General features: G+C 41.8%; 1 protein-coding gene across 1 annotated transcript; it reads left to right on the top strand.

Moving 5' to 3' along the window:
* The first annotated feature begins 22,793 nt into the window (after positions 1 to 22,793).
* Positions 22,794 to 23,454, top strand: LOC131244531 (uncharacterized). The gene has a single exon (XM_058244077.1). The coding sequence runs from the start codon at positions 22,835 to 22,837 to the stop codon at positions 23,255 to 23,257; it is 423 nt and encodes a 140-aa protein (XP_058100060.1). The 5' UTR covers positions 22,794 to 22,834; the 3' UTR covers positions 23,258 to 23,454.
* The last annotated feature ends 562 nt before the right edge of the window (positions 23,455 to 24,016 follow it).

Below are 24,016 nucleotides of genomic sequence, written 5' to 3'. Positions count from 1 at the left end.
ATGATTCAGGGATAAGTGAATAAAGCAAGCGGAAGACTTATAGAAAAATATATGTACAAGTGTAAATCCCTGAAGTACATATACAAGACAGGTCGTATGAAAGTGTTATTTAACAAAATTATAAGTATCAAGTTACATCATTTAAGTTTCCAAAAATAATCCCAGGGATCCCGCGCATCAGACCGAGGCTCGCTAGAACCCGTCTGAAAACTGCATATAAGAGAACGCAGCCTCATCATCATCCATCTCCCGCTCTGCCTCAGAAGTCGCATCCACATCTGCAACATCAGAGCCTAAGACAGAGTCTGGTGGGTGTTTAACACCGCCCTAGAAACGTGGGAGTGAGTGATCAACTCAGTGGAACAATAAGGCACTGGTTAACATGTTATCAGTTCAATCAAACAGTAATGATAAAGCAGAACAATTAAATAAATCCTAAGTACTCTTATTAATGCAAGGATGTATGCAAAATGATGCGTGCCATCACGCGTACACCCTCAGCGTCTTCATCTTACATTACGCATGACATCGCCTCAAAGTGCGCCACATCTACAAAGCACATGCAAATGCGGTGCATGGATATGATTACCAAGTTATTATTAGTCCATTTCACACAGCAGGATTGGGAAGCTAAGATACCTTCCTCATATCACCATCCAAACAGTAATCCATATTAGGGTCGTCAATCCTAGACATCTCATACGATCATATGTTTGAGGTCGTAGCAAAGGGCTCGTCACCAATCAATGCACGCCTTTCATGCCCTTACTACCACAGTTCGGCTCGTCACCTCCTTGCGGTATCCAGGTATGCTCGAGGTCACTACAAAGGGCTCGTCACCAATCAATGTAGGCCGACAGCACGAATATAGTGTCCCATACCACCATAATTGGCTCACGAGTTGAGTTACTCACTGGTCACTACGGGGAGGCTCGTCACCCCAGCGTAGGCCGACAGCTTAACCACGGTATCTCATACCACCATGTCCGGCTCATGAGTCTTAGCGGATCGAGGTACCATGGTTAATAGGATTTCACTGGTAAGTTCGGTACCCTAGATTCAAGCAATAGCATCCATACATGGTGAACATACATCAGACAATCGGGTTACTTGACGAACTCGACTAGCACGAGCGCATGTTGAGTTGAGCGACATAGAGTGCGCAAACACTCCGCGTGGCCAAACCACTGCTGACAACTCTAATAGGCTCGAGTTCGTCTAATAAGTCCTACGTGGCGAAAACAACCTCAACCACGAACATAGAGTCGATTACCGATTTCCTGGACTAATGCATAGTCCCACACACCTTGCACTACAACAGATATTCATATGGAATGAAAAACAGTAATGGAACAACAACTTAAATCATGGTACATGCGCATCTGAAGAATCTCAACTTAACATAAATGTAAGCATAGGTAATGCTTGAATTTAAAGAACATGGAATGTAACTTGCATAAAGGAAATCATGCACATCAATAGGAGTGTTGAGAATCACTTCTCAACGCCCGCAATTAGTGTAAGAAGTTAAACTTTAGATCATTCATGCATTTCTACAAACACTTAGCATACATGGAACAACATATATGACGTATGTTGAAATACATGCATTTTGACAATTCCTTTTACCAAGGAGTTGTCATACATGCATCTAGCATACATACATGACAAATAATCATGGCAAACATAGGTGCATATTTTATAAGTATACGGTACTTTATAAATACACAGAATACACAAATCTCAATATAGGACATGCCTATCAGGAAAGCAACGTAAACACAACATTTGGCATGTGAAATCTCATCCATAACAAGAATAAATTACTAACTGGCGTTGAAAGCCTTGAAAACCATAACCTATACACTTAAAGTCCGCACCTTAAGCAAGGAAAGAACACCGAACTGATTTAGACGAGTTGTCTTTGTCAACGACGATAGAATACCCTAAAACAAGGATAGAAATGAGATACAACAACACCAAGACTAATCTAAGCTCTAACACAGATTAGGGTTAGGTTAACTTACCCCAAAATGAACTGAGAACCGTTAGAATAACGATTCAAAGTGATGGTTCAAAGATGAAGAAGAACAAAGAAGAATCCAAGATGATTCACCAACTTATCTCTCTCACTTTCTCTCTCTTTTCCACTCTCTTTCCAAGCTAGGGTTAGAGAAAATTCGTATGGAAAAGAGAGATAGGGTTTAAGGACTATAAATAGGCCTATTATTGATGAAAATAACCCCAGGGTCAAGGTATACTTAGGTTATAACCAAAGCATGCCTTTCTCGATCCAACGAAGCACTTCTGGTGGGCCTATAACCACGAAAGGTCGGACTTAAGCTCATTGACCATGGATCTAGGTCAGGCTGAGTTTTCGTACCGACCGGCTCTTCAGATCAGCCGTGGCAGACCACACTCAATTCAACGGTCACGGAATCTCGATCAGGTCCACAAGCACTAGGATATGCCTGGGCCACCTTCCCTGATCAGAGGGTGAAATTGGGTCAGAATCCAACGGTCAGATAGCTTAAAATTGCCGCGCAAGCGACACGACTCAGATTTCATAAAAACTTATTAAATTCCAACCGTTCTCACACTCTTCACTCCGAACTCAATCAAATCGACCCAGAACATCACATGGACTTGATTTTCGAGGTGATGGTCAAGCCCAACTCGGTGACCGCAACAGCCTAAGATCATCGCCATCGGACTTTCGACGCGCGGTCCAGGTCCGATCCAGATCTTCCAAAAAATCCCCAGAACAACTGGATTTAGCGATGGATCTCAGATTTCAGAGTAACATAGCGCTAACTAATCTACAAGTTTAGAGCCATGCAGATACAATTTAAAGTGATTGATGTGAATTTCACAAGCAATCGAGTATAGCGCTAATTACCCCAAAAACAACTACTTAAGGAAAGACTAGCACAAAAATTCCAAGGTCGTTACAATTGTGATGTATTATTCGGCCCATATATTGTGGCCCATTTGACATATATGGGGCCCATGTATTGTGGCCTATTATGATGTACACAAGGTCTATGAGCAAGGCCCAATGTGATGCATATGTAGCCCATAAGTGAGGCCCATCATGATGCGTATTAGGCCCTTGAGAGAGGCCCATGGTGATGTATATTGGGCCATTGTGTGAGGCCATGGGCCCACGATACGTTTGGCTCTATGTGGGCCACTCCTTGGGAGCAATGTTGGTTAAATGTCCACATTGATGGGCGATGATGGTTAAATTCCACATTGTGACCTTCCCTTAAGCCGATTTCGATTATCGAGACCGATTCTGATTATCGAGGCCGATTCTGATTATCGAAGTTGATTATTGAGGCTGATTTCGATTGTCTAGGCCGATTCTGATTATCGAGGCCGATACCGATTGTCGAGGCTGATTATCGATACTGATTATCAGTGCCAGTTGTCGATACTGATTATGAGTATAGCAACATGATACATGCCCATATGCATCATCTGCATGTTTGTTATGAGATGTGGTTGACCATTGCATATGTCATTGGGCAAGTTGTTATGAGACTCCCTGATAGGCAGAGGTTATCTCACATGAGCGCATGATATGCGTAGGATTGATGCATGACTGGATTGTATGACTCATGTATCTTGCATTGTGTGTTGTGACTACTGTACGCCCTAGCGACATCAGGGTTGTAGCCTCCACAAGCATGTCGTGGATGGCTAGATGGGACACTGAAAATCTGTTACTAGCATTGAGCTGCCATAGATGGCCCTGGGTGAAAATCCCTAAACCTCCGAGGCCAGGAGACGCTCCAACATCTACACTGAGTGGATTATATGAGCACCCAAGTGCCGAATACTAGTAGGCCACATCTCCCACTGTGTCATGGTCGGTTGGAAAGGGGTGTGGCCTTATCCACCCGATTCGTAGTGGGCAAAACTAGGCTGATTTTGACCAGCTCATAAATGGGTTCGTGTAACGCCCTGAAATCCGAGGGTCGAGCATAACTCAGCTCTCGAGTTTCAAAACATCACTTATGCAACATATTTGATGATGGATGTATGTTGTCTGTATGAGTGCATAAAATATGGAATAGATTAAGCCAAACTGCAAATATAATTCACGGATAAGTAAGAAACGCAAGCGGAAGACTGATATAATCATATGTGTATATGTGCAATTCCCTGAAAAACATATACGTACCAGGCCATTTTACAAGTGTTACTATCAAAATTACAAGTATCAAATTACATCGTTTAATTCCCAAAAGAAATCCCAGCATCCCGCGCACCAGAACTAGGCTCACTAGAACCCGTCTGAAAACTGCATAAAAGAGAAAGCAGCCTCATCATCATCAAACTCCTGCTCTACCTCAGGAGCCGCATCAATATCTACAACATCAGCAACTAAGACAGAGTTTGGTGGGTGTTTAAACACCACCCCAGAACGTGGGAGTGAGTGATCAACTTAGTGGAACAATAAAGCACAGGTTAACATGCTATCAATTCAATCAAGCAGTAATGATAAAGCAGAACAATCAAACATGTCCTAAGTACTCTTGTTAATGCAAGGATGTATGCAGAATGATGTGTGCCCTCATGCGTACACCCTTAGCGTCTTCATCTTACGTTACGCATGACATCGCCTCAAAGTGTGCTACATCTACAAAGCACATGCAAATGCGGTGCATGAACATGATTACCAAGTTATTATTAGTCCTTTTCATACAGCAGGATTGGGAAGCTAAGGTACCTTCCTCATATCACCATCCAAATAGTGATCCAATCTAGGGTTGTTAGTCCTAGACAATCTCATATGATCATATGTTTTCAGGTCGTTGCAAAGGGCTCGTCACCAATCAATGCACGCCTATCATACCTTCGTTACTACACTAAGGCTCGTCACCTCAATGCGGTATCCAGGCATGCTCGAGGTCACTAAAAAGGGCTCGTCACTAATCAATGTAGGCCGACAGCACGAATATAGTGTCTCATACCAACATAATCGGCTCACGAGTTCAGTTGCTCACTGGTCACTACGGGGAAGCTCGTCACCCCAGCGTAGGCCGACAGCTCGACCACAGTGTCCCATACCACCATGTCTGGCTCATGAGTCTTAGCGGATCAAGGTACCAAGGTTAATAAAATTTCATTGGTAAGTTCGGTACCCTAGATTCAAACAATAGCATCCATACATGGTGAACATACATCGGACAATCGGGTTACTTGACGAACTCGACTAGCACGAGCGCACGATGGGTTAAACGACATAGAGTGCGCAAACACTCCGTGTGGCCAAATCACTGCCGACAACTCTAATACGACTCGGTTTCGTCTAATTACGTCCTACGTGGTGAAAGCAATCTCAGTCACGAACTTAAGGCATTTTACCGATTTCCTGGACTAACTCATAGTCCCAAACACATTCCACTACAACAGATGTTCATATCGACAATTTAGAATAGTAATGGAATAACAACTCAAGTCATGTGGTATGTAAGCACTTGAAGAATATCAACTCAGCATGGATTTACACACAAGTAATGCTGGAAGTTAAAGAACAAAGATTGTAACTTGCATGAAGGAAATCATACACACTAGTAGGAGTATTGAGAATCGCTTCTCAACGCCTGCAATTAGGTTGATATATTACACTCCAGATCATTCAGACATTTCTACAAACACTTAGAGTACATAATACAACATACATGACGTATGTTGAAATACACGCATTTGGACAATTCCTTTTGCCAAGGAGTTGTCACACATACATCTAGCATACATACACAACAAATAATCATGGCAAACACATGTGCATATTTTATACGTATACGGTACTTCCTACATATACATAGAATACACAAATAGCAATATAACACATGCAAATCAGGAACGCAAGATAAACATAGCATTTAACATGTGAAATCTCATCCATAACAAGAATAAACCATTAGCTAACATTGAAAGCCTTGAAAACCATAACCTATACACTTAAAGTCTGCACCTTAAGCCAGAAATAGAACACCGAACTGATTCAGACGATATGTCTTCGTCAACGGCGACAAGATAACCTAAAGCAAGAATAAAAATGAGCTACAACAACACAAAGACTATTCTAAGCTCTAACACAGATTAGGGTTAGGTTAACTTACCCAAGGATGAACTCAGAATCGCCGGAATAACAATTCTAAAGCGAAGGTTTAAGGATGAAGAAGAACAGGAAAGAATCTAAGATGATTCACCAACTTCTCTCTCACTTTCTCTCTCTTTTCCTCTCTCTTTCTTAGCTAGGGTTAGGAAATTCGTATGGAAAAGAGAGCTAGGGTTTTAAGGTCTATATATAGGCCTAACATTGATGAAAATAACCCCTGGGCCAAGGTATACTTAGGTTATAACCAAAGCAAGCTTCTCTCGATCCAATGGAGCACTACCGGTGGGCCTTTTTCCACGAAAGGTCAGACTTAAGCTCACTGATCATGGATCTAGGTCAGACTGAGTTTTCGTACCGACCGGATCTTCAGATCAGCCGTGGCGGACCACACTCAATTCAATGGTCACCGAAACTCGATCAGGACCCCAAGCACAAGAATATGCCTGGGCCATCTTCCCTGATCCGAGGGTGAAATTAGGTCAGAATTCAACGATCAGATTGCTTAAAATCATCGCGCAAGCGACACGACTCAGATTTCATAAAATCATATTTAATATCTCACCGTTCTCACACTCTTCACTCCGGACTCAATCAAATTAACCCAGAACATCATCTGGACTTGATTTTCGAGGTGATGGCCAAGTCCAATATGGTGACTAAAACAGCCTAAGATCATCGCTATCGGACTTACGACGCGTGGTCCAGGTCCGATCCACAACTTCTAAAAATTCCCAAGAACAACTGGATTTAGCGATGAATCTCAGATTTCAGAGTAACCTAGCGCTAATGATTCTACAGGTTTTGAGTCATGTAGATCAAATTTAAAGTGATTGATGCGAATTTCACAAGCAATCGAGTTTAGCACTAAGTAACCCACAATAAGCTACTAAGGAAAATAAACATAGTACTCTGGTCTATTCACAAAATTTTTCGGGTCATTACAGTCCGCTATCGATGTGCCGGGTAGGTATTGGTTGACTACTGGCCAAGCGGATAGTGAGGTCTCTTCCACTCACCCGGTTCCGCGTGATGGGACGACAATTTGGTTTGGAGTGTGCTAGACCCCGGTGATGATCCCAGAGATGTACAGTACTGATACATGGACTTATTGAGCAGGAGTTGCATACTCATTCATTCATTAATTCACTATCCACTCGGGCTGGTGGTGCGCAACTATTTGTTATGTTTACCTTCACAATGGTCAGGATTTCGATTGGGGCGCGCGACTAACTTGAGATCAGGAGTTTACCACATTGAGTCTAACTATACAAAATTAGGTATGGGACTAGTTTGGATAGAAGTCCCTTGTGGTGGACCCCGTAACCTGTGATACTACATACTATCATCCCGACTTCACACTCCAACATGGTCATTCCATTCGCACAGCATATTGCATTACATCCTTCGTATCTGATATTTGGGTCTTTATGACTCCTCATTTGCATAGCTAATCTGTATCACGTACTCTGATATTATATGACTCATGGACTTGTCAGTATTTCTGCTTACTCTGATATCGTAAGATTCATGATCTTGCCAATATTTTTAATATTGTATGATTATGGCATTGTATTGAATACTTGGCACTTACCTTGTGCACACACTTTCACCACCCTCTAAGCTTTCTATAAGCTTATGCATGATAGATGCATGCAGGTGATGTTAGGTTGCAGCAGAATAGAGCTTGGAGCATGTAGCTGACTTCTGGAGTTTTGATTTTCGATATATGTATATTTCCCTTTCAGCATTGCATTCAAAATTTTATATTAGTGGATATGTGATGATGATGTTACCTTTGTGATTTGGGTAAACTTGTGGTTATGCTTCTTACGAGATAAATGTACACTGGAAAATCCTCATTGCTGGATCCCAGGATCGGAATCTGGCGTATGCTCACTGGGAGCGGAGAATAGGGTACTATGGAGGCTGTCGACACCGGATTTGGCAATCAAAAATTTTGTGAGCCCGATTTCCGAGTTTGGGGCATGACAGCTGCTTCATCTACTCCCGCAGTGAGGCATTCTCATCTTTGAGATGACTCATCTCATTTTCAAAATGTGGGAGATGGCTCATCTGTCACGCCCCGAACTCGGAAACCGGGCTCACAAAATTCCCGATCGCCAAATCCGGCGCCGACAGCCTCCGTAGAACCCCATTCTCGGATCCCGGCACCCATTCACCAGGTTCCGATCCTGGGATACTACAAGGAGGGTTTCAAATCATTAGTCTGATTCATAATGAGCATAACAAAAGCATAACCCACAAACAATAAGCACAAGAACACCACCACAAAATCCACTATGATCAAAAACTTTTGTACAATACAACAGAAAGGGAAAATACAATGTAGTGCAAAAGATAGAAAACTCCAGAAGCTCGGCTGCACGCTCCAACTACAGCGAGACTATGGCTGCAACTGCGTCCTGGCGTCACCTGCACGCATCGATCGTGCATAAGCTTATGGGAAGCTTAGAGGGTGGTGTAAGTATGTGCGCAATATAAGCGTGCTCAAAATGCAAGGTCAGAATAATGCGAAATCATGGCGATGAGTACATGAATGCAATCAGCCGTACCAAGGCTATGCAGTGCAATATATGAATGCCATCGGCCATAACACGGCCATGCGATGCAAGATACAACTCAAGCATGCCAATCCTCATCATGTATCAGTACAGTTCTCATTCTGGATAATCACCGGGGTTCAATACACTCCAAATGGCACTGTCGCTCTCCTAGCCGCACAGTCCAAGTAAGCGTAAGAAACCTCACTATCCGCCTGACCAATAGTCTGCCAATACCTATCCGGCACGTCGATAGCGGACCCATTCGCGAGCTAGTCAAACTCAGCCTAGTATTGCCCCCTACCCTCGGGCGAGTAAGGCCACACTCCTTTCCAACGGACCACGACACAGTGGGAGACGCGGCCTCCCGGTATTCGGCCCTCATGCGCTCGTATATCCACTCGGTCTCGACGTTGGAGTCATCCTCTAGTACCATCGGGTTTAGGGATTTTCACCCAGGGACGTCTATGGCGCCCGTATGCTAGAACCAAATATTTCCGGTTTCCAATCCTGCCATCCACGATGTGTCTGTGGAGGCTATAGCCCTGATGTGGCTAGGGCATACAGTAACTACAATCACACAAATGCAAGTGCATGAATCACACTATCAGTCATGCAACAGCCCTGTATATACCATGCACTTATATGAGACAACTCTGCCTATCAGGGAGCCCATAAATAGTCTATCCAAAGGTATATGCTATGATCGGTCACTCCTCACATCAGGCATACATATGGTGCGAATGATCATGAATCATGTATCTATACTAAACATGTATAAAGAGATGGGCTCTAGGTATAATGGAGATGGCCCTAGACGGCCTACTTAACATAATTATGGCCTATCAGTGGGCCTTAGGGAGAGTTATAATGCGGACATTTAACCAACATTATCCATTCAATGTGGACATCAAACCAACATTGCTCCCAAGGAATGGCCTTCCATGAATCACACATTGTAATGGGCCTTTTGTACATCTAATTGGGCCTTGACCTAAGGACCCAAATACATCAAATGGGCTACATAACATGAACCCCATATCTATATCAAGGTGGGCCTCAATGGGCCTCATATTATGGGCCTAATACAAATCAAGGTGGGCCTCAACAAGGACCACTAATGCATAAAGATGGGCCTCCATAATGGGCCTTAAATTATCTCCACAATAGTTGGACAGTGGGATGAAACACATACATTATGATGGAGCCCACACTAATTGAGGGTGTGGTTTTCAATACTTACATAAGTGGGGCCCACCAAAATGCTCATTTTCCACCCAGCCTAAGGCCCAATATAATGTTTATTTTCCACCCAACTTAAGGCCCATTATAATGTTTATTATCATCCAATCTATTCATAAAGTCACGTGGGCCTGAATAGGGCCCACTGTATTATTTTATTTTATTTACTTATTTATTATTATTTTTTTATCCAAAATGGGCCCACTATTATATCTATTATCATCCAATCTATTCATAAAGTCACATGGGCCTGGATAGGGCCCACTGTATTGTTTATTTTCCACACACCCCGTTGATAGGGTGGTGTGGACCAAGGGCCCACTGATGATGTTTATTTCCATCCTAACCCGTGGATGGGTTCACGTAGGCAGGGAGCCCACCGTGACGATACTTGGCGTCCAACCTGTTATAAGGTCATTGGACCTTGGGGCGGATGTGGGGCCCACTGAAATGTGTTTCACAAATCCAGCCCAATCATTGTGTGAGTCCCACCTGACGGACGGTCCATACCAAGTTTCAGTGACATCCAAAACTCAGGTAGGCCCCACCAAGCGATTTTATATGTTTTAGGCATGTCTTCACATGATTTTAGATGGTATGGCCCACATGAGTTCCGTATAAGGCAGATTTTTGGGATGGACGGTCAGTCCATGGGGACCCATCAAATGCACGGTGTGGATTATCGAATGGCATCAAGGTGGGGCCCACAACTGGGGCCATCAGCCCAGTCCGTCTGTCCGTCGTCAGGCGCAAGCAGCGCCTGTGGCGCTCTGACAGCAAGCAGCAGCGCTGCATGCTGCTGTTTCCCTTTTTTTTTTTGAAAAAAATGATTTTGTGTGGTTTTCCACAGACGGGGCCCACATCAGCCAGATCCACTCCATCCATTGACCCCCATGGCTCAATACAATTCTATTGACACCAATATTGAATGGTTTTCTGATGTACAGCAACACCGGGGTGTATTTCAATGGTAGAAGACTTGTTCGCTATACTATGGCCCACCATAAGTTCAGATTGAGATCATTTTTCGGCTCAACGTCTAAAATGATCTGTGGAAGGGGATGGACGACTTGGATTGCATAAAAACATTAAAGTGGGGCCTACATGAGTGGCAAAAATATATATATTATTTTATTATTACATCTTCTGCCCCTTTTTTTTTTAAAAGCTAGCTGTGAACTAGCACTTCCTTCTTTTTACCACTCCACGTCGTCCAGCGTCCACTGGACTGTCCGCATAGAATACAAGCATTGTGGTGGGTCCCACTTGGACGTAGCCCACCTATGTGTATATATTTTATATTATATATATATATATACCATACATATATATTATATATATCATATATATATATATGAAATATAATACATAGAAAAGGGAATATATTGGGTCCATCCAAACAGTGGATGGTGTGGATCATCACCTACAATATGACGGGCCACGCCGTCTGATGTAGATGAACGGGTAGATATAACACATATTGGTGGGATCCACACCATCACAAGAAAGAGAGAGAGAGAGAGATATACGGTGAGATAGAGGAACCCCGCCACTATGGGCCCTCTTGATTAAATCACATACATCTAAATGGGTCCCACCAACAAGTGGGCCCTAAAATTTAAAATAATAGCAAATCACCCACCTTATCTTCCTTCTTCTTGGTCCCTTGGCCTCAAATGCTCCTTGCCTTGCTTCTTGATGGAGGTTGATGGAAGATTGATGGTGTGGATGAAAGATGAGAGGGTGGGCCACACTTGTTATTTGGGAGAGAGCTTGGATATTGGAGCTCTCATGGGATTTGGAAAAATTGCTAGAGAATGAGAGGGAGAGATAGAAATAATGGATGGAGGGATGGGTGGAGTGATGGTTGTAAGAAAGGAGTGATGAGAGGTATGGTTTAGTTTGAAATTGGTGGAGAAGAGAGATGGTTGTGGTTGAAAATGAGAAAAAGAGGAATGGTGAGGTGGAAAGATGGTGGACTTTTGGAAAAAGAGGGAATGGGTGAAGTACTTGAGGTATGGTTGCATTTATAGTTAATTGATGGGACTAATTATGTAGAGATTCCCTCGAAATCCGCAACGCGCGGTGTTTCTTCGGAATAAACGCTGATCGGCATCTTCTTACCTGGGTATCGGTTCGATGCGCAAGCCACGGCGTTGGAACCGCGACGACGACGCAGTCGCTATGATACAACTTTCGGATCAAGCCGACGTCGGTGCGCGGGACCTGGCTTAGGATCGTGTGCAAACACCGGATATGGTGCGAAGGTTGCCGGAATTTGACCAGAAGGACCGCGGAAGCCAATGGAATGGTACGGATTAGGACACGGGTCTTACATCATCCCATCTTCAATAGTTTGCATCGAAGTGATTTTATCCTGTAATAAATTCATATATTATTATTTATGTATTTCAAGATTTCTTTTTTAAGGAATACAACCACGACCCTTTCTGGTTGTGAACCACGACCCACTGTGGATGACAACCACGATCCAAACTAAGGGTCGTGATTATTACGAACAGTGGATCATGGTTGTCATCCATATTGGGTCGTGGTTGAACCACGATCCACCGTGGACGTAAACCACGATCCATTAGGAATGTGAACCATGACCCTTCATCTGGATCATTGTTGTCATCTTCATTGGGTCATGGTTCACAACCATGAACCATTGTGGATGAAAACAACGATCCACAATGGATGATAACCACAACCCATGGTTCATAGTAACCACAACCCAAACGAAAGGTCGTTGCTGTCATCCATATTGGGTTGTGGATCAACCACGACTCAATGTGGATGATAACTACGACCTAGTATGCATAATTACCACGACCCTTGTTTGGACTGGGCATATCAACCACATTGGGTCGTGTTTCATAACCACAATACATTGTGTATGAAAACCACGATCCATTGTGGATGATAACCACAACCCATAAAGGAACACAACTATGTCCAAATAAGGATCAAAATAAATTCAATTTCATATACCTTCGTTGCTTGAAACACCTCTCTTAGCTGCTTCATCTGCTCCCGCAATGAAGCATTCTCATCTTTCAGATGGCTCATCCCATCTTCAAAATGTTGAAGATGGCTCATCCCATCTTTAACAATTGTTGTTATTGTGCTGGTGACTTGTATTAAAATCATATATTAGACATTACATGCATAATCACTTAATAACAATTAAACTAAAGGCACTATCACATACATATTTTATATGAACATCATCTCTCACCAACTTCACTTCTTCATGTAAAGAAGCATTCTCCTCCTTGAGATGCTTTATTTCTCCCTCTAACCCATCAATATGCTTCATTTCCTCCTTTATTCCTTCCATTTCACTGGAAAGGAACTCAATTTGATGAATAAAATTCTTTATGGCGAATCTTGATTTCTTATTCTGTTTGAATACCTTGCCAGCAAATATCTCGATGGAGGCCTTAAGGTCAGCCTCAAGTTTACTTCCCTTGTCAAATTTTCTTCTTATTACCTTCACTTCCTCCTCTCTATTTTCCTCTCCATCCTTATTGCTTCCTCCTTCATCCTTTCTTCTAGCGACATGTTTGATAACCGCAGAGCCTTGTCCTTCCTATATATGTCATCAGTAACACTCTTAACAACCTCGGTCTTTGCTTCTTCGACCGTTAGTTGAAGCTCTGGAGCAAGCACCACCTGCAAGAGAAAATTTGATTTATTGATTATACACATAAAGAAAAATTAGATTACACTAATAATTGAATCACTCTTACCAGGATAGCTTTGAAGATGGCCGAGAATGGGGGATATCAGGAATCCTTACAGGTACTCTTCTAGAGGCCCATCCACTGTCACCAGTGAGTTTCGAAAAAAAGCTTGTATGCCCATATCTGTTTAAAATCCATTATCATGCATTACATATCGGTTAACATGTATGAAGTAAAAATTCAAACTCAAAGTATGACTGAGGACAAGAATAACTTACTTGTAGTGCATACACACACCCGCAAATATTGTATTATTTGGGGTACTGACCATTCTCGCGAACATAGTCAATTGTAGTGTTAACCCCATCCATCAAGTACTCATACCCCACACTACCCCAAAGGTAGTTATTAAAATAATCCAAGTCATTAACCATGTCGATAAACTTATCAACATAATGATTCTTTTGCGAAGATCTGACTATTAGATTCTCAACGCAAATTATTAATGCCAGCTTCACTGCATCTATATGTTCTTTTTTACAGGCGAGTGACAGATAGGCTTCTTTCAATTCATCCCTGCTCACACTAACTGGTCTCAGGTATCTCTCCCCAATACCTTTTCCTGATTTTACTCCTCTGCTCTTCTCAACTTCACCATCAACTATCCTAATGGTCCAAACTTAAGACCCATTACCAATGCAAAGTCAAGCTTAGTAAACTTTATCATGGTGCCTTGAACATCGAATGTCAAGTCACCAACATGCCTCTGGATTAGGTAGTGCATGATTTGAGAGTGGAACTTCCACCCAGTCAGTGGAAAGTCAAGTAGAAATCCAAAATAGCTTTTCCTAAACAATTCCTTTCTACTAGGATTCTTGTCCAGATCTTCTATCATGTACTCCTTCAAAAAACTTATGGAACACTTTGGAGAGACGTGTGCCTTCTCGAAGTCTAAGCAGGTGGTCATCATTAGCTGGTTTCCACCTGCATTCCAATATGGTTCTAGATTGTTAATTAATAAGAGTAGAAGATGGTCTTGCAATTATAGGAGTTGAAATTTAACATGGGTCGTAGTTGTATTACATAGTGGATCATGGTTGTAATCCACAAAGGGTCATGGTTGATAGGAATTTGTGAAGGATCGTGGTTGACAGGTTATATGGATCATGGTTATCATCCATGTTGGGTCATAGTTGACAATCACGACCCGTATAATATGTGAGTCATGGTCCACTATGCCTGTCAACCACGATCCATTGAGCATATCAACCACGAACACAACCACAACCCAATGTACAATATAATCTGTGGGTCACATGAATGATGGGTCGTGGTTGTCATGTTATATGGGTCGTGGTTCTTAATCAAGATCCATAGTTCATGTCAGTGCACTGAGGGTGAAGGTCGACAATCACGAACCATTGTCCATGTGAACCACGATCCAGTACATGGTAACCATGATCCTTTGTACATGTGAACTGCGATCTGCACTGGGTCGTGGTTGATAACCACGATCCATTGTACATGTTAACTGCGATCTATTGTACATGTGAACCGCGATCCACACTGGGCCCTAGTTGATAACCACGGTCCATTGTACATGTGAACCATGATCAATTGTACATGTGAACCACGATCCACACTGGGTTGTGGTTAACAACCTCGAACCATTGTACATGTGAACCACAATTCGTTGTGCCTATCAACTACGAACCATTGTACATGTGAACCATGATCCGTTGTGCCTATCAACCACGACCCATTGTTCATGTAAACCACAACCATTTTTGTATATCTGTCAACCACTACTGATTAAGTTTAAGTTTACATTAACAATGGGACGATGTTGATTGGTAAAATAGGAATAACTGAGGGTCGTGGTTCTCAACCAAGACCCATTGGGTCAAGGTCGGCAACCACGACCCATTGTTCATGTGGTTCGAGATTGGCATACACTAAGGAATGGACTGAGATTGGAGTTTGGCAAAACACATACCTTGTTTTGTCATTTATAAGGAAAGACGTCGGAGTTGGACTGAACTAGTGATGTACTCATTGAATGGGGGTAGAGGGTCCCAGTGAAGAAGATTCAAAGCCAGTAAGAATAAAGGGTCCGAGAGAAAAAGATTCAAAGCCAGGAAGTGTAAAGGGTCCTAGAGAAGAAGCCTCAAATGTCAGTGGTAGGGTCGGTGTTCCGTATGGGGCCAAACAGTCGTTTTCCATTATATACTTTCCCCCTTACGACGTTTTTAAGTCACATCGATTTGCATTTTGTCTAATCCCCTCTGTCCATTCTCTTAGTAAAATTAAGGAAGTCAAATGTCCAAAGAATGATCAAAATATTCAAATATGATGGACCACAACAGTTCAAAACAATAAGTACTATATAAGTAAAGCATTTGTCCTTTTTTTATCAGTGTGGGCCATTGATGGCTTGATACAGTGTCAAGATTAAAGATTTGTAAGGAAATCATCAGCCCTGAATAATACTAACGGATTAGATCCAATTTATGATTGGCCCAGAGACTAGACCAAGGTGATGGATGCTTGGTTTTAAGCATTGGGAATTATGCCCGAAACTATCTGCCTTCTCTTGCCATTTTTTCGATACCTATATGCAATTTATTAGAACGATACAAAGTAAGATATGTGGGGCCAGAGCGATGCGTATATGTCATCTAACCTGTTCATCATATATAATATATGTATATAAAGGGATAACATAAATATAATGTTTATTAAAAATGTGTATGACCAACTTAGTTCTCAACGTTTGATAACTATTTATTTGGGTGTCATCCACTTCATCTGTAAGTAATGTTCATAATTTTGGATAAAGATTACAGTGAACTCATACAACTTATGATCCGTGTAGATTGAAAATTTACATCACATTTGTCCCAAACCGAGAGATAACCAAGGCCATATGAGACATACAAGCACCACAAAAGACTTCCCACGCCGACGTCTCATCTTCATTATTACCTCTTTTTACATGTAAAGGGCATTTTGGACCAAAAAAAATGATAACAACGATCCATATAACATGACAACCACGACCCATATAACACGACAACGATGAACCATAATAACTAAAAACAACGATTTATGTAACATGACAACCACGATCGATAACAATTGGCAGCCACGATCCATGTACCGTGACAACCACGACCCATATAAATGACAACCACGATATAAAGTTATGGGCCAAACGAGTTGGGCCTTGCACAAGGCCCTAAAAAGCACGATCCTTATAACATGACAACTACAATCCATATAACATGACAACCACGACCTATAACAACTGACAACCATGACCCATGTAACATGACAACCATGACCCATATAACATGACAACGACGATACAACATTGTGGGCCAAACGAGTTGGGCCTTGCACAAGGCCCTGAAAAGCATGATCCTTATAACATGACAACCATAATCCATATAACATGACAGTCACGATGCAACAGTGTGGGGCCCAACAAGTTGAGGCTCATGCACGGCACTGAAAACCACGACCCATGTAACATGAAAACCATGACCCATGTAACATGACAACCACGACCTATAACAAATGACAACCACGACCCATGTAACATGAAAACCACGACCCATATAACATGACAACCACGATGCAACGTTTTGGGCCAAGCGAGTTGGGCCTTGCACACGGCCCTGAAAAGCACGATCCTTATAACATGACAACCATGATCCATATAACATGACAACCACGACCAATAACAACTGACAACCACGACCCATGTAGCATGAAAACCACGACTCATTTAACATGAAAACCACAACCCATAACAACTAATAACCACGACCCATGTAACATGAAAACCATGACCCATAAAACATGACAATCACGATGCATCAGTGTGGGCCCAATGAGTTGCGCCTTGCACATGGCCCTGAAAAGCATGATCCATATAATACAACCCTTACTACATTACATAATATTATAATAATGTTATTAATATCAAAGCTAGGGCACATAATATCAGCCTGATCCTAATAATATAATAATGTTATTAATTACATTAACTTTTACAACCACGACCCTTATTACATTACAAGCACGACCATTACCACATTACAACCATGACTAATACCAAATAATTTTAGGTCGTGGTTATAATGTGGTAAGGGTCGTGGTTTTCATGTGGTAAGGGTCATGGTTTTCAATTGCCATGGATCATGGTTGTCATGTTATATGGGTCATGGTTGTCATCCACGATGGTTCGTGGTTGTAAACCACGTCCTTTATCATCCACATTGGATCGTGGTTCACATGTATAATGATTCGTGATTATCATCCACATTGGGTCGTAGTTCACATGCACAATAGTTCATTATTATTGTCCAGTATTAATAAGTAGATTACAATTTAGAAGCCCAAAATTCTCATTAGTGTGATTACATTACATTATGATAAAAAAAATTTAAAAGTAATAAGTCATCACCAGCCTCAGCCTGCAGGGACGAAAGTGCATCGACGTCGATTGTGACCTATTCAATTGCATCTCGAGCATCTGGTGTTAACCTATCTTCTCCCTAGGATGTAATTCAAACCTTTTTCGGTCTTCCAACAGATCTTCTCATTTCTGGAGGTTTCATATTTTGACATAAAATGTTCACTTCGTCTGGAATGTTCCATTGTGTCATGTCAAGCACTGGAAAAATTGACTCTTAGTATGTTTTACAATATAATTCTTTTGAGTAGAATAAAGAGCAGTATTTGTAAATACCAAGCTGATACTTATTGTAGGCCGCTATCACATGAACACAAGGCAACAACATATAATTAAACTCACTGCACATACACTTCATTCCTCTTAGCTTTACTACATCGGTCATTCCCCGTACTGTCACTTGGAACTCATCCGCTGAAATCACAATACATTGTGTCTTTCACACTTCTGAGTGATAAAGTTCGCTCAACTTTTTACTGCCTAAGGAGTCAAAATTTCCTTGCAAGCTGAGGCCTCATCTCGTCTGCGGAGGAAGAAGTCTTGGATTTTACTCCTTATTAATTCAAGAAGTTTCGTGACAGGGTACTCTCATGTATCTACGAATAATGCATTCATGCTCTCGAAGATGTTAGTGGTTACGATGTTATACCTCATGCCGGGAAAGAATATGGATGCCCATCTTTCCTTTTCTATACCATTAAGGAATTAGTATGTTATAGGATTCAACATTTGAATGCATCGCATCATCTCCCAAAATATGGATGTCCTGCATGTCACCCCAAAAGTATTCCCTCACAGAATCATCCGAACACACCTTCTTCATGTTTTCAAGAATATAATGAGCACGATATCCATGGATTGCATAGGGGAAGATGTTAGGGACTTCACTGACCAACCCTTTGTAACGATCTGACACTATAACTAGTCCTGGAAGAATCCGGATTGCTTTGGATAAATTCCCAAGGAACCACCTCCAGCTACTATTATTCTCCAATTCTCCGATCCTATATGATACAGAGAGGATGTGATTATTTTCATCCAATGCAGTAGCCATGAAAAGAACACTGTTGTACCTTCCTATCAAATATGTAGGCTTCTGATGCACTGTCCAATTACAATGAAACATCTTTCAAAACTATTTGTTTCTTCATTCACCTGTAACTCCATCACAGTCCTTAAATTAACATTTCTCAACCCATGAAGATAGGCCGGAAGCTCATTATAAGAACCCTCGTAAGATCCCAAGACTTATTCCGTTGCAATCTCTTTACCTTTCCATACTTTCTTGTAGCTTATCTCAACCCCATACATCTCACCCATTCGATATTGAATTTCTTTTGGCGTGCAAGTTAGTCCCGAACTCATACAACTAATGCCAAATTCACTACTTATCAAACTTGTGGCTTGGCGATAATCTCTTCCCTTCCTCTTCAAAGTTAATATATCACGTCCATCATCCACGATCGTTGACTCGGAGCGGCGTATCGCCTCAAATGACATGCTACATGTATGCTTAAAGTTGTAAGTATTTATCTTGAACATCCCTGCATCGTCCAATTTTGAAGCGTGCATCATCCAACTACAATTTCCTATAATGCACCTAATCATATATCTCAGCTTGTTAGACTTCAAGACCACTGGAAGTTGTGGTACATCGCATATTTACATAGAAAATGTTTTAATCGGCCTTTATCCTTAAACACTTGTCTGGCAGATATTTTGATTGGATCTTCCACCAATTCTGGATATCCTTGATGATCTGAATTGATGAAAGCTTGATCAGATGGAGCGAAGACAATATACAATGATCTAGGAATATCTCCATTTTCTTCATAGACTGGTATGGGTAAATTTAAGTTTATAGGCTGTGGATTGAACTGCATAGAGGGATCAAAAGATGCACCATTGACGGATGGGATTTAAAGATTGCAGTCGTTAGTTGTTCCTTGAAACTGATCATTACTTGAAGGGCCGAGTATATCGCAATCATCGAGTCCTCAATCATGATATTTATCATTACTTGATGGGCCAAGTCTATCACAATCATCAATTCCTCGATCATGATGTGTATCATTACATGAAGGGCCGAGTGTATCGCAATCATCGAGTCTTCGATCATGATATCTATCATTACTTGAAGGGCCAGGTATATCGAAATCATCGACTCTAAGATCATTGCTTGAAGGCTATAAATTAAGAGACGATATGTTTGAATGTAAAGTAGAATGTAAGTTATTATCTTCAACAAGAGGTCTACGCCTTACTTTCTCTACATACAATGGTATTTGTGTTGGTGGAGTTTGTCCACGGAATAACATATATGCTTCGAGATCTTCACTATATTTGATTCTATGTGGACGGAGGAATCCATGTAGTGCATCACCGTACACAACTTTAATTATCAAATCAAATTCATCCGATGTAGTCTTCGTAATCTGATGCATTTAATTTAAGAGCTGGCAATATGTAATATCATCACTCACAACAAATCCTTTCGAGTCATCACCATCGTACGTAAAAATTCTATTGTCATATACACTCTCCATCATAATAGCATAGTATGGGCCTACGATCCATATTCTTCTAATATTGGTTAACCTATAATAAAAATAAATGGGTACAGCTTGTCAGAACTGAAGGGTTGTGGTTGTCATCCGTAAAGGGTCGTAGTTGTCATCCACTTTGGATCGTGGTTGTCATCCACAGTGGGTTGTGGTTGTCATCCACATTAGATCATGGTTAGGAACCACCACCCACTGTGCATAACAACCATGACCTGGAAAAAGGGTCTTGGTTCACATGAACAATGGATCGTGGTTGTCAGCCACATTAAATCGTGGTTGTCAATCACGACCCACTCTGGATGAAACCATGATCCATTGCTCAAAAAGGCTTCCGTCCACGTCACATTCTCCAGATTGAAATGCGAGGTAACATCTTCTACACTCCTAAATTGTACAACTACTGATCCAAGGACAAGGGCATTTTCATCCGAAACAATTTATAAAAGTTGTCAGAAGGTCACCCTTGGAATATTTGGAAGGTAGTACCTAACTAGGGCATTTGACCATGCATCGAGGGTAGTGCAAAGGGTCATGGTTGTGAAGAACAACGGGTCGTAGTTATCATGGACAATGGGTCATGGTTGTCAACCACGATGACCACATGTGGATGACAACCATGACCCAGACAAAGGGTCATGGTTATGATGGACAATGGATCGTGGTTTTCATCCACGTTGGATCGTGGTTGTGAACCACGACCCAATGTGCATAACAACCACAATCTAGAATAAGGGTTGTGGTTCACATGCATAATGGATCGTTGTTGTCATCCAGATTGGATTGTGGTTGTCAACCACGGTCCAACGTGGATGACAACCACAATCCATTGTTCATCATAACCATGACCCTTCGTCTGGGTCATGGTTGTCATCCACATATGGTCATCGTGGTTGACAAGCACAACCCATTGTCTATGACAACCATGACCCATTGTTCTTCACAACCACGACCTCTTGTTCTTTAATACCACGACACCCTCTGTGGATGACAACCACGATCCAATGTGCATGTGAACCATGATGCTTCGTCTGGGTCATGGTTTTACAATGTGAAGGGTAGTGGTTGTCAACTATAAGGGTTGTGGTTATCACTGTCAATGAACCACGACCTACTGTGCATGACAACCATGACCCAAATGAAGAGTCGTAGTTCACTTGCGCAATGGATCGTGGTTGTCATCCACATTGGATCATGGTTGTCATCCACATTGGATAGAGGTTGTCATTGTCAATGGTTGATGTTTGTTTTCTTAAAGGGTAGAAGGTTTCAAAATGTGAAGTTGTGGTTTTCAACTATCAATGGTGGAGGTTTGATCAAGGTGTACCCTACAGTAAGCTCCCTCCACGTGACAACCAAAACCCTCGCCTTCTCCACTTTGATCTTCCTTTACCTTAGCAAATGCCTAGAATAAAATACTAACATCTTAGTGGAAGAAGCTTTCAGATGAGAGAAATGACAAGGAGAAACAACGTCCCTCTCTAGCAGTTAGTCCCTCGATCTTCACTTTTCTAGAAAAATGATAGAAGAAGAAGAAAGTATGTAAAAAGTGAATAAAGGCAACATTTGGCCCTTTCCCAGTTTCAAGGGCTTCCGTCCACGTTACATTCTCGGGATTGAAATGAGAGGTAACTTCTTCTACACTCTAAAACTATATAGCTACTGATCCAAGGACAAGGGCATTTTCGTCTGAAATAATTTATAAAAGTTGTCAAAAGGTCACCCTTGGAATATCTGGAACATAGTACCTCTCTAAGGAATTTGACCATATATTGAGGTTAGTACGGTCAATTTCCCTAATTAAAATATGAAGTCGAGTCTTCGAGTTGACTCAACCCATCTAGACATTGAGTCAAGTTTTTGAACTACGATTTATGCTCCTGCCTCTCAGTCACACACTTTTTCTCACCAAAAAATGGACTTCCAGATGAGTCATCCGAACACATGTAAATGAACCTACAAGTCCCGCCTCCAGATTTACATGCCCGTGGACATGGACTCAACCATAGACATCCCTGACCCCACGTCCCAACAGCCCCAGGGCAGCCTTCCAAGGCAAGGCAACCATTCCTGTTAAGCCCTAACCTAAAACCCTAACATCCCTTCCCAAACAAATACTGTAAAACCCTCTTATCTCTCTGTCGATCAGTGTCTCTCTCTCTGAAATGGCTACAACCGATGGGCACTTCTGTGAGCTGATGAAGAAGTATGGAAAGGTGGCACTCGACATTCACTTCTCTGTCTCAGCCGCTTCCATCATCGGCCTCTATGTCGCAATCAAGAATAACGTCGACGTTGAGTCCCTCTTCGACAAGATCGGCCTCTCCAGCTTCTCCAAACCAGACCCGGGCCAAGACCTGCCCGCCCACTCTATCGATGGTCTCATCATTGATGACCTGCCGCCTCTCATTCTTGAGCAGAAGAAGAATCGAACTTCCGAATTGGCAGCTTCGAGCGAGGGTGCGCTTGCACTGGCAGTCATTTGCAACAAGGCCTTATTCCCCGTCCGGGTTCCAATCACCATCGCTCTCACTCCAGCAGTCTCAAGATTCTTGGCACGGTGGAGGATTAATAAGAATAGTGTATGATTTCTCTCGCTCTGTTGAATTAACTTTACTCACTACCCACAAATGGAAAAGAAAGAGGGAGAAAAGAAAAAGATTGCTATGGATTTTAATGTGTTCTTTATGGTCTTTGAATATGGTTATAACTCGGAAAATAGAATATCAGTCTTCTTCTTATATGATGACAGAAGGGTTTAACATTTATTTAAATTTGTTTTCTATGTTCCGTTTTAATTGCATGGTCTTTGAGATTGCTTTATAGCCGGCATTTGATGGGTCACTTTTCTTTTTCTGAATCTGTAGTATTTAGTGGGTGGATCTTCTTGTATTGGAAACATTAAAATGTGCTTGTGTTCTTTCACCACTATTCATGATAACTGTTGCTAGAAATCTCCATGAAACTGATTAGCATCAAATTATCTTACATTGAAGAAGTGCACATGTCAACTTTGGTAGAAAATAGTTTTGTGATCCTTGGCCTGGGGATGTGTCTAGTTTCTATCGACCTTGAGTCTGCACAAGTGTATGGCTCATGCTTTCATTACCCATTGGCCCCCATGTTGGGTATGGCCATCAATCCTGGTGATTTTGGAGAAAATACAAAAAATGGTCTACATTCAATGGATAAAGTGTCGATAATTGAATTGTTAGATCTTCCAACAACCTTGGTATTTTTGGAGTATGGTCCATCCGCAATGGGGCCAGTCAGATCAAAGGTCTTAGTCATTCAACCATGGCCACACTTGTACAGACTCTTAACCCAAGGAAACAAGGATCATATCA

This window comes from Magnolia sinica, chromosome 4 (assembly GCF_029962835.1).
Source record: "Magnolia sinica isolate HGM2019 chromosome 4, MsV1, whole genome shotgun sequence".
Classification (NCBI taxonomy): domain Eukaryota; kingdom Viridiplantae; phylum Streptophyta; class Magnoliopsida; order Magnoliales; family Magnoliaceae; genus Magnolia; species Magnolia sinica.
This window is presented reverse-complemented; position numbering and strand designations above follow the sequence as displayed.

Bases quoted from the DNA above. Each gene is read 5' to 3' on its own strand.
- LOC131244531 (XM_058244077.1), top strand. From the start codon at position 22,835: ATGGCTACAACCGATGGGCACTTCTGTGAGCTGATGAAGAAGTATGGA.